Below are 12,917 nucleotides of genomic sequence, written 5' to 3' on the forward strand. Positions count from 1 at the left end.
TATGTGTGTATGTACATATGTATTTATATGTTTGTATGTGTATGTAAATACATACATACACATATAAATATATATATGTACACATACAAACACTTAAATACATTTGTAATCACACACAAACATATCAGACAGTGTTTATATGAGTGTAATTGTACTTTTCTGTGTATATATACAGGGAGTGCAGAATTATTAGGCAAGTTGTATTTTTGAGGATTAATTTTATTATTGAACAACAACCATGTTCTCAATGAACCCAAAAAACTCATTAATATCAAAGCTGAATAGTTTTGGAAGTAGTTTTTAGTTTGTTTTTAGTTTTAGCTATTTTAGGGGGATATCTGTGTGTGCAGGTGACTATTACTGTGCATAATTATTAGGCAACTTAACAAAAAACAAATATATACCCATTTCAATTATTTATTTTTTCCAGTTAAACCAATATAACATCTCAACATTCACAAATATACATTTCTGACATTCAAAAACAAAACAAAAACAAATCAGTGACCAATATAGCCACCTTTCTTTGCAAGGACACTCAAAAGCCTGCCATCCATGGATTCTGTCATTGTTTTGATCTATTCACCATCAACATTGCCTGCAGCAGCAACCACAGCCTCCCAGACACTGTTCAGAGAGGTGTACTGTTTTCCCTCCTTGTAAATCTCACATTTGATGATGGACCACAGGTTCTAAATGGGGTTCAGATCAGGTGAACAAGGAGGCCATGTCATTAGATTTTCTTCTTTTATACCCTTTCTTGCCAGCCATGCTGTGGAGTACTTGGACGCGTGTGATGGAGCATTGTCCTGCATGAAAATCATGTTTTTCTTGAAGGATGCAGACTTCTTCCTGTACCACTGCTTGAAGAAGGAGTCTTCCAGAAACTGGCAGTAGGACTGGGAGTTGAGCTTGACTCCATCCTCAACCCGAAAAGGCCCCACAAGCTCATCTTTGATGATACCAGCCCAAACCAGTACTCCACCTCCACCTTGCTGGCGTCTGAGTCGGACTGGAGCTCTCTGCCCTTTACCAATCCAGCCAAGGGCCCATCCATCTGGCCCATCAAGACTCACTCTCATTTCATCAGTCCATAAAACCTTAGAAAAATCAGTCTTGAGATATTTCTTGGCCCAGTCTTGACGTTTCAGCTTGTGTGTCTTGTTCAGTGGTGGTCGTCTTTCAGCCTTTCTTACCTTGGCCATGTCTCTGAGTATTGCACACCTTGTGCTTTTGGGCTCTCCAGTGATGTTGCAGCTCTGAAATATGGCCAAACTGGTGGCAAGTGGCATCTTGGCAGCTGCACGCTTGACTTTTCTCAGTTCATGGGCAGTTATTTTGCGCCTTGGTTTTTCCACACGCTTCTTGCGACCCTGTTGACTATTTTGAATGAAACGCTTGATTGTTCGATGATCACGCTTCAGAAGCTTTGCAATTTTAAGAGTGCTGCATCCCTCTGCAAGATATCTCACTATTTTTGACTTTTCTGAGCCTGTCAAGTCCTTCTTTTGACCCATTTTGCCAAAGGAAAGGAAGTTGCCTAATAATTATGCACACCTGACATAGAGTGTTGATGTCATTAGACCACACCCCTTCTCATTACAGAGATGCACATCACCTAATATGCTTAATTGGTAGTAGGCTTTCGAGTCTATACAGCTTGGAGTAAGACAACATGCATAAAGAGGATGATGTGGTCAAAATACTCATTTGCCTAATAATTCTGCACTCCCTGTATAATACTGTGTTTTAAGTGTGATATTCGATTTGAATGTTATATTCGATTTGAATGTGACATTCGAATTCGAAATATTATTTCTAGTCTAATACTGTGTTTTATAAATGTAATATTCGAATTTGAATGTGACATTCGATTTGAATGTGACATTCGAAATAGTGTTTCTAGTCTACAATTGTGTTTTATAAATGTAATATTCGAATTTGAATGTGACATTCGAATTCGAATGTGACATTCGAAAACTGTTAACAACATTCGAAAATCGAATTTTTAAGAATATTCGTTTAACATTCTATTATGTAAATCGAATTTCTACAACATTCGTTCTAACATTCAAATTCAGATATAAACACATTTGCCCATCCCTACCTGACACACATTAAATTTGGTTGCACTCAAGCAAACGCGTCTACTTTTAACTCCTAATAAGCGCGCTCTTTCTGTTGTGTCCAACAATCCAAAACAGCTTTTGCTCTAGTTAGCAGGCCACTCGAAATCTAGCCCTAAATGTATAAGGTTGTTGTTTTAATTTTGTATATTTAAAAAAAAAAAGTTAAAACAAAGCTGTGTCGTTTTTGCATTGCCCAGCCCCACCCTGTGTCATACTCATCATAACCAGTAATACACCATATGATATGGGAGGGCTTACCTGGAGGTAATCTGATAAAAGGATCACTTTTTACTAAAACTCCCACTGCAACAAAAATTCTAGCGAGTATATTTCATCTACCAAAATGAATATCATCTTTGTACTATTAATCTCACCCTTTGCATTGTGGAGCATAGCTAGTGGTAAGTTTTTATACAGATCACATTACCAATAAATACGTGTTACTGTAGAATTAGTTTTTCTAGTTGTATGAATTTAGTCATTTTAATTTACAGTTTGGTTTAATTTGGGTTTACTGTTGATACTAAGTATATTTTGTTGTAATTAGTTTAACACATCAGATATTCCTGACTTTACCTAAAGCCTATCTCACCTGTCTGCAAAACAATTCAGCAAAGACTGATAAAGATTTTCATACATGTATTGTTCATACGACCTGCTGGATTTAACATATTTTTTACTGAATCTGGCACACACATTCCTCTTTGGGATTGCAGAGATGATATTTTTAATCTTGTTGGCTTCAGAAATGTAAAAAGTTATTTAGATTTTTAGCTTATCCGCTAGATCATCTTTGTATGCTCCATACTGACTTACATAAAGTGTAATTTCTATTATTAGACATATTATATGCTTAGTGAATGTTTCTAGAGAATCAAATGTTTTACAATATATTTGTATGCTTCCTAAATTAACTAAATTCTTTATTTTCATGTGATATTATCATGTGACTCAGATTAAATTTAGAGTTTTAGATCTTGCTACTTCTGTGTCAATACTGTTTCACTAACACATTACTATTATTTTTTTGCCTATCAGTCAACTCTGTAAAGATTAATATAAAAGCTTTTGCAGTTCAATAAATGATAGTTCCTTTTTAATTGTTTTATTTTCTTGTTATTTTTTATGATCGTCATGCAGTTTGCAATAACTAAGACACACAGAAGAGTATAATCATTTTTATCTTCCTAGTTTTAAAAGCTAAATAAAGACATGGGGGCCAATTTATCATGGCCTGAATGGGGCCAAATACCCCTGTTTCTGCGCAAGCCTTTAAGCTTGCCAGAAACAGGAGATAAGAAGCAGCGGTCTTAAGACCGCTGCTTCTTAACTCGACCGCCGTCTCTGAGGCTGCGGACATCACTCCGCCTGATAGCATACGATTGGGTTGATTGACACCCCCTGCTAGCAGCCAATCTGCAGGGGGCGGCATTGCACAAGCAGTAACCAGAACTGCTTGTGCAGTGTTAAACGCTGACAGCTTTTGCTGACAGCATTCAGCGTTGTCTGATGGACTGATACGCTACAGCGTATCATGTCCACCAGAAATTGATAAATCGGCCCCATGGATTGTTGTGTGCAATTCTTTAACCAGTTAGCTGTCAAATGAAAGTGTAGTAATTTGCGAACCAAATGTTTTAATACAAAAAAATGTGTGTGTTTGTATGCATGATAATATATGTATCTGTATATAGAATATATGTATAATTTTCTATATGGTTTGTATAGATGTGTGTGTATATGTGTGTGTCTGTGTGATTATGTATCTCGGTAAATTTGTGTGTATATGTATGTGTCTATATGTATGTGTGAGTGTGTGTATATATCTGTGTGTTTGTATGCATATGTGTATGTGGGTTTTTAAGTGAGAATTTTTGTATCATTGTATATATTGTGTTTGTATATATGTGTGTGTGAATGTTGGTTTGTATTTGTGTGTATATGTATGTGTCTTTGTGAGAATATAGGTGTCTGTGTGAGTGTATGTGTGTCTGAGAATGCATGTGTCTGTGTGTAACTATGTGTTTGAGTAAGTTTGTGTATGTGCATGATTGCGTAGGTGTGTGTGTGACCATATATGTATGTGGTTATATATGTGTGTGTATGTCTGTGATGTGTGTGTATATGAGTATATATCTGTGTATGTATGTGTGTATTTTGTGATGTGTGTATATGTGTGTGTATTTATATGTGTGTGTATGTATGTGCATGTGTGTGTGTGTTTATGTGTTTGTCTATGTGTGCATGTATGTATATGTGTGTATGTGTTTATGTGTATGTATGTTTCTGTTTGTGTATATGTGTGTGTGTTTATGTGCTTGTCTATGTGTGTGTTTGTATGTGCATGTGAGTGTGTATTAGTGTATGTATGTGCACGTGTGTGTGTGTTTATGTGTTTGTCTATGTGTGTGTGTATGTGCATGTGTGTATGTGTGTTTGTCTATGTGTGTGTATGTATGTGCATGTGTTTTTATATGTTTGTCTATGTGTGTGTATGTGTTTGTATGGGTGTGTGTTTATGTTTTTGTCTATGTGTGTGCGTGTATGTGTATGTATGTGCATGTTTGTATGTGGGTGTGTGGGTGTTTATGTGTGTATATATGTCTGTGTGTGTGTTCATGTGTCTGTCTATGTGTGTGTGTGTCTGTGTGTGTTTATGTGCTTGTCTATGTGTGTGTGCTTATGTGTATGTCTGTGTGTGTTTGTCTATGTGTGTATGTATATATGTGCATGTGTGTGGGTGTATGTCTGTGTGTGTTTATGTGTTTGTCTATGTGTGTGTGTGTGTGTTTAAGTGTTTGTCTATGTGTGTGTTTTTTGTGTGTATATATGAGTATGTGTTTGTCTATGCATGTGTGTATGTGTTCGTATGTGATTATGTTTTTGTCTATGTGTGTGTGTATGTGTGGGTGTTTATGTGTGTATATATGTCTGTTTGTGTGTGTGTTTATGTGTTTGTTAATGTGTGTGTGTTTATGTGTTTGTCTATGTATTTTTGTGTGAAGTTCTGGTCATAAGAATTAAATAAAGAAGAGTTAACGTTTAATATAGTTCTATACATATTTTTTTTTTTAATACGATCACTGGCTGATTGCAAGTAACTGTGTTACTTATATTAAAGCTTTTAATAATTTGAAATTAATTATAAATGTTGTGATCCAGCCATTACTGTATAATGTAATTGGTTGCAATTAACTGTAATGTTTACAGATAACTATGCAGCAACTAGCTCTATAAACTAGATGACTTGTATAGTTTATATTGCATTATTGTAGTAATTATCGATCATTTAATTCCAGCTGAGTTTAATGGTTACATGTTTACATAAAATACACACAACACAAGGTAAACGCTTATTAACTTTTTTTAATCTATTAAGAGCTAGATTACAAGTGGAGTGCAAAATTATTGCGCGCCCACGAATTAGCAAAAATTAACCAGCCATTACAAGTAGCTGGTTATTGCAACCGTGCGCTCGCAGTAGCAATTAGCGCCCAGAAATTTGATCTCTGGTTAATTTTCTGAAAGTACACCAAATGCCCTCAAAATAATTATATATATGTTTTAATAAAAAACAACTACACTAGGCAGTTTTGGGGCTTTAAAGTTGGAGGGCGTGGGGTGTTAGGAAAAAAACGGGACTAAAAAGTGCCTTTACATTGCAGTCTATGGGAACTGTGTGTTCCCAGTAAATATATACGTATATATATATATATTACACATATTAACACATACATATATACGCATATACATAGGTAGTAGGGTAAGTGCACTCTCACAGACAGGTGATCAAATGCCAGGGTGCTAAGATTAAAGGTTGGTCTGATGAATGGGTGAATACCCTGAAACGTCACTAAGGAATACATTTGATTTGAACACTTTACAAGACCAGTGAATGCTTTGTTCTATATCCAGTAAGCATATACATATATATTTAAAAATGCTGCAATCTCTGCGCATTCACATTACGCTTAACTTGTAATACCAGTACACATTAGCGTGTAACAAACACCTAAACGTGTCATTTCTCTTTAACATATCTGCAAACACAGGGCTTGTACTGCTCAATATGACTTACACAATACAACAATATCCAAATCAATAGCAAAGCTTAATAAAGGCAAATGATTTGTGATATTTTATTTTAGCAACTAAGAATCCTGTTTATTCAAGTTACAGCTTGAAAAGAAATTACAAAATGACGCAAGTAACTATAAGCAGGAAAATTACAGGCTGTATTTTGTAGTTGGTGTGTGAACAATATGCAGTACTAAAATAAAAACAATAATAAGTTAGGTTCAATCAATGTTTTTTACAAAAGATTCTTTTTTTTAATCATATTTTATTCTTATTTAGTGACATCTCTGCAATGCTACAACTGTAAAGATATGAAGAATAACACAGAATGCAATAGCCTTCCAGTTGAAACATGTGCTCCTTCGTTTAATGTTTGCTTAGCAACAACAGAGAAGTTGTGTAAGTATTACAAACCATCAGCATAGGTGTGTCACTAATTGTACATTGTTAATTATAAATTGCTCAACACTGTTATTATCATGTACAGCAGGAGAAAGTTGGAGACAAAAACTAGGACATGTGAAATTGTTGCTTCAGTGTAAACAACTTTTGTGTGTGTGTGTAGGAGGTTATTTATTGATATTCTCCCCTGTTTACATAGCTTTTCTACATAGAAAGCAGCTGTATTCATATTGTATATATAAATAATGGGTTCAACAGGCTAAAACAGTTATATAAAATGACAACAATTTAATCTACTCTAATAAGTAAAATTAATTACTAATAACACATTAAAGGGAGAAAATGGTACAGTACATTGTCCCTTTAATTTTGAAGCATCTGCAAACAATATCAGTGGAGTTTCAATGCTCCTTAAAATATCATTAATAAATAGAATAAAGATAAGTGAAACCAAGGCCCACCACTTACAACTTGTGCCCAATTTTAGAATTTTCCATTAAAGGGAAATGAAATCCAAAATCTTTCTTTCATGATTCAGATAGAGAATACAATTTTTAAAAAGGTTTCCAATTTACTTCTATTATCAAAGTTATTTTGTTCTCATGTTATTCTTTGTTGAAGAGATATCTAGATATGTAGCGTGCACATGTCTGAAGCACTACATGACAGGAAATGGTGCTGCCATCTAGTGTTCTTGCTAATGTATAACACTGTTGCAAAACTAGACGTGCACACTTCTAAACTTACCTTCCAGCTTTTTAACAAAGTATAACAAGAAAATGAAGAAAATTTGATAATAGAAGTAAATCGGAAAGTTGTTTAAAATTGAATGCTGTATCTGAATAATGAAATACATTTTTTGGGTTTTGTGTTCCTTTAACAATAACTCTCTGCACTATATACTTAAAGGGACATGAAACCCAGCATTTTTCTTTTTCTTATTTTTCATGATTCAAATAGAGAATGTGATTTTAAACAACTTTCCAATTTACTTCTTTTATCCAATTTGCTTGCATTTCTTGGTATTCTTTTTTGAAGGAGCAGCTGTGCACCACTGGGAGCTATCTGAAGACATCTGGCGAACCAATTAAAAGAGATTTTTGTGTAGCTAACAATCAGCAGCTAGCTCCTAGTAATGCATTGCTGCTCCTGAACCTACATAGATATGCTTTTCAACTAAGGATACCAAGAAAAATAAGCCATTTAGATAATAGAATCAAATTGGAAAGTTGTTTAGAAACACATGTTCTGTCTGAATCATAAATAAAAAGTTTTGGATGTAATGTCCCTTTAAACCAGTTTTCAATCTAAGTGCATACATTTCCCTTCAAATCAGTATCTCAAAAACTCCTAGCAAAATCTAAGTTCAACATGTATGTGTTGTTAAGAATTTACCAATAAAAGTATTGTTATATGGTGATCAGGAATGTGGAGCTTACAGATTTTTAATTCTTCTTCCTTTCATCCAGTTAATGGTGCAAAAATATCCAAAAAGTGTGCTGTGACTGGCGAATGCAACCAAGTTAATTATGATATAAAGATTCTAGCACGCAAAATGGAATGTTGTGGAAGTGATTTGTGCAACAGAGACGCTCCCTGGAATGGACAAACCGCTTTGCAAAGCAACGTCATCTTGGCAACAGCATGTGCTTTGGTCCTTTGTGTCATCAAGAACATGTAGATTGTATATCACTTGACATCAGTAAAGAAGTAATAAATGGGATGGAATACAGATGTTGAAGAAATACAGTTATCTCCACAAAACGCGTTTCTAATTTACTGCTTTCCAGAAAATTTGTTTCTAATTCAGCGATCTGTACAAAATGTCTTTCTAACTCATTAATCTGTACAAAATGTGTTTCTAATTCAGCAATCTGTACAAAATGTGTTTCTAATTCAGCGATCTGTACAAAACACGTTTCTAACTCAGTAATCTGTACAAAATGTGTTTGTAATACAGTGATCTGTACAAAATGTGTTAATAATACAGTAATCTGTACAAAATGTGTTTATAATACAGTGATCTGTACAAAATGTGTTTCTAACTGAGAGTTCTGTACAAAATGTGTTTCAAACTCATTAATCTGTACAAAACGCGTTTCTAACTCAGCAATCTCTACAAAATGTGTTTAAAATACAGTGATCTGTACAAAATGGGTTTCTAACTCATTAATCTGTACAAGACGCGTTTCTAACTCAGCAATCTGTACAAAATGTGTTTCTAATACAGAAATCTGTACAAAATGTGTTTCTAATACAGCAATCTGTACAGAATGAGATTCTAATTTAGTGATCTCTAAACAAAGTGTTTCTAATTCAGTAATCTCTACAAAATGTTTTTGTAATATAACAATCTTAACAAAACCTTTTTTTAATGAAGTGATCTACACAAAATATGTTTCTAATGCAGTAAGCTCTACCAAATGCCTTTCTTATGCAGACAGCAGATCTAGGACATGATTTCCTTCCACTCCTGTGCTCACTAAATATTATTATATTTAGCTACAGTGAATTGAAACATTTGTGCAATTTACTTGTATTAGCAAAGATGCTTCCAATAAAAGTTGTTACGGTTTCAGCAACATATGTAGATATGCTGCTTATCCCCCAGCACCAGTATTCATTCGCCTGGTATATAAATTGGGCCAGTGATTAATTTACACACATAGCACAGTGTTTGAATTCTGGTGCAGGGCATGCGCGGTATAGGTCCATATGACGCTGGAACTGTGTTAGCTTTTACTAGAGAAATACAAGTAGATTGCAAAAATACTTCTTTCCCAAACTGAAATGCCCTCACTTACACTGCAATTTCCAATGTTATGTGTTTTTTTTATATAGGGATTAATTGCTAAGGGGAAATATGATGAGGAATTCATTGTGGGGTCATGTTGTTTCTATTATTTGCGTTTGCAGGAGCGCAATAAATTGCCGCTCCACTTGAAATCTAACCCTAAACAGGGAGAAAATCTTACAGTACATTGTCCCTTTAATTTTTAAAGGACAACTCAATGCAGTAGAATTACATAATTAACATGTGCATAATAAAAAGACAATGCACTAGCAGTTACTCTGAATTTCAAATAAGCAGTAGATTTTTTTCTGACACATTTATTTTTTTCTCCCATTGTCCGGCCCCCTGTATCATGTGACGGACATCAGCCAGTCACAGACTAGTATACATATACCCTGTGAGCTTGTGCACATGCTCATTAGGATCTTGTTCCCCAGAAAGTGTAAATAAAAAAACACTGTACAAAATTTGAAAATGGAAGTAAATTGGAAAGTTTCTTAAAGGCCATTATGTTACATTTGCTTTTAACAAACCATGTGCACATGTCTGCAGTTTTGCAACGATGTTAAACATTAGCAAAAGCACTATTTCCTGTCATGTAGTGCTTCAGGCATGTGCACAATACCTATCTATAGATATCTCTTCAACAAGTAATAACATGAGAATGAAATAGGTTTGATAATATAAGTAAATTGGAAAATTCTAAAATTGGGCAAAAGTTGGAAGTGATGTGCCCTGGGGTTCTGATTTAACTTCTCTTTATTCTGTTTATTAATGATCTTTTAAGGAACATTGAAACTCAACTGTATTGTTTGCAGATGATTAAAGGGATGATGATGATTAAAGGGATTCAAGTCCTTTATGATTCAAGTAAAGCAGTTTTAAAATCCTGCTTAGCACTCAAAGGGTTAAAGGGACTATGGTCTAGATTTATGAAGCAGCAGATGCCCATTTGCGGGCGTGCAATAAATAAGTGGCTGGTTTTTGCTACCGCAATCTCTGGTTAATTTTATAAACATGCCTCAAATGTCCCCAAAATACATATTCTACCATTTTTATTTTTTAGTAAAATAACTGCACTAGGCAGAATTCTGGCGGTAAGGTTGGTGGGAGTGCGGTAATAGAAAAAAAAAGCACTGAAAAATGCCTTTACATTGCCGTCTATGGAAACTGTGTGTTCCCTGTAAATTTATATGTTAATACTTATGTATATGTGTATATACATATCTATTTATATTTGCTGCCATCGCTGCGCTACTTAACCCCATTCGCTGTGCTAAGGTTCTGATGTCGTCTCTCCATTGGAGTCTATGGAAGCACGCTCTTGTGAGCTTACGTTCGCATTGCTCTTAACTAGTAATACCAGCGCACAATAGCGTGCGCTGGTTTTACTTCATGCAGCCTAATATCGCTTTCATGAAAGCGATATTTAGCACTCCACTTGTAATCTAGCCCTTAATGTCCCTTTAATATGTAGCTGTGTGTTTGTAAATTAGATTAGCTGATCACACATTGAAAACATAAATGTAAAAGTATTAGATTATATAACAAGGGTCCTTTATCTAATCTCTGACGGGGACAATTAGGGACAAATATAAATTAGTTTTTTACTGTCCCTTTAATTTTCACATATAGAAATTGTAACAGTTGAAACCAGTAGAAAACTAGAACATTTTGTATTATACTATATTTCAGGTTTATTCTTCACATCTTTTTGGGATTTGCAGGAATGTTCTGGGTCATTTTTATGTAATTGTATTAAATGACAGCGTAATGTATGTTTTATTTATGAAGGTTTGCAGTATATAAGAAAGTGAATGATACTCGCTTTGTGTTGAAAATCTTTTTTTCACTGCAGTCAGAAATGTCATTAAAAATTATGAATGTCATACTTTAATAAGCAAATTGAGCATTGTATATATTAATAAAATAATTTGATGTGTATAAATATATATATATATATATATATGTATATATATATGTATATATATATATATATATATATATATATATATATATATGTATATCTATATTTATATACATACAAGTCTTTAAAGGAAAAGTAAACTATCGTGCACCTCTATGCCGCAACGCAAAATACATCTAAAATAAGGTTGGGTTTAATTCATGATTTTTTTTTGTATTAATAAAGTTATAATTTTACCTTTCAATCCGCTATTATATATTGCTGTCACTCTGCCTGGATATAAAAAAATGTTTATTTTGAAATAAGGAATATCGTCTTCATGATTCTTATAGGTCTCCCAGTGGCGTTCGAATAGATTTACTATACGCCCCCAACTTAAACTACGCATGCGTGTCTCATTGAATTCAATGCTTGTATAGAAGCGCGTTCATGAGACACGCATGCGTACAGGACCCGCTAATACGATCACTGCTATGTTACAAAGCAATGAATCTAGTGATTCATTGTGTTAATATGTATCACAGCAGGGATCGTATTTTAAAGCATGCCCAATACAGGATGCTTCAGTAGAGCGTGAACGAATGAACACGTAAGAGCGGGTGGGATCGTTCTTACGCGTGAAAGAGAAAAAACAGGAAATGAGCGGGTAGGCAGAGGATCAGAAAAGACTGTGAGGCCCATTTATCAAACTCCTTATGGAGCTTGTGGGCCCGTGTTTCTGGCGAGTCTGAAGACCGCTGCTCCATCACCCTATTCGCCTGCTCTGAGCAGGCGGACAGGAATCGCCGGAAATCAACCCGATCGAGTACGATCGGGTTGATTGACACCCCCCGTCTGCAGGGGGCGGCGTTGCACCAGCAGCTCTTGTGAGCTGCTGGTGCAATGCTGAATACGGAGAGCGTATTGCTCTCCGCATTCAGCAAGGTCTGTCGGACCTGCACTGTCGGATCAGGTCCGACAGACATTTATTAAATAGACCTCTGTATGTGAGAAAAATAAAGATTATATAAAAAATAAGAAGGGATTTAAAAAAAAAAAAAATGTTAGCGACTACATACAGGGTTTTAAGATGAATCGATGGCATTAATGTTTTGGCAGAAAATGAACTTTCACTTTAATGTAGAATAGTTGTATTAAGCTATAGCAGTGCCAGAATAAGGGTGTTACATTTTGGTATTGTTTATATTGGCCCAGATTACAAACGGCGTGCTAATGTAGCGTGGGGTCGTGATAAGCAGTCCATGATAAATCCTATTTACCATAAAAGGGTTAACGCACTTTTAATGGAGATTATAGTTTACACACGTCCGAATGCTGAAACTGCGCTAGAATATTTAGTGCGACTTGAGACCTGAAATAAAGTGTAAGCATTAAAAAAAAAAAAATCATCCAAAACATATTAAACTAAAGTATTACACTCATCTATACTATAATCATGTTTGTAAAGCATCCGTCACCGTCGTCAGTTGCGCACGCATCCAAGATAATGTTGGCTGCCACGAAAAAAACACCTAACCGTTCGCACAAAATAACAAAAAAAAACTAACCGCCCGCCAGGGGCGTATTTAGGTTTTGTGCTGCCCTAGGC

At 35.0% G+C, this 12,917-nt stretch overlaps 1 protein-coding gene across 1 annotated transcript; it reads left to right on the forward strand.

Annotated features, from left to right (window-relative positions):
• The first annotated feature begins 2,402 nt into the window (after positions 1-2,402).
• Positions 2,403-11,634, forward strand: LOC128637967 (prostate stem cell antigen-like). Its single transcript, XM_053689853.1, has 3 exons — positions 2,403-2,530; positions 6,486-6,605; positions 8,078-11,634. Exons 1-3 carry the CDS (start codon positions 2,473-2,475, stop codon positions 8,287-8,289), a joined length of 390 nt encoding a protein of 129 aa, XP_053545828.1. The 5' UTR covers positions 2,403-2,472; the 3' UTR covers positions 8,290-11,634.
• The last annotated feature ends 1,283 nt before the right edge of the window (positions 11,635-12,917 follow it).

Source organism: Bombina bombina, chromosome 8 (genome assembly GCF_027579735.1).
Source record: "Bombina bombina isolate aBomBom1 chromosome 8, aBomBom1.pri, whole genome shotgun sequence".
NCBI lineage: Eukaryota > Metazoa > Chordata > Amphibia > Anura > Bombinatoridae > Bombina > Bombina bombina.

Bases quoted from the DNA above. Each gene is read 5' to 3' on its own strand.
- LOC128637967 (XM_053689853.1), top strand. From the start codon at position 2,473: ATGAATATCATCTTTGTACTATTAATCTCACCCTTTGCATTGTGGAGC. The intron at 2,531-6,485 runs GTAAGTTTTTAT...ATTCTTATTTAG, and splicing joins ATTGTGGAGCATAGCTAGTG to TGACATCTCTGCAATGCTAC. The intron at 6,606-8,077 runs GTAAGTATTACA...CCTTTCATCCAG, and splicing joins AGCAACAACAGAGAAGTTGT to TTAATGGTGCAAAAATATCC.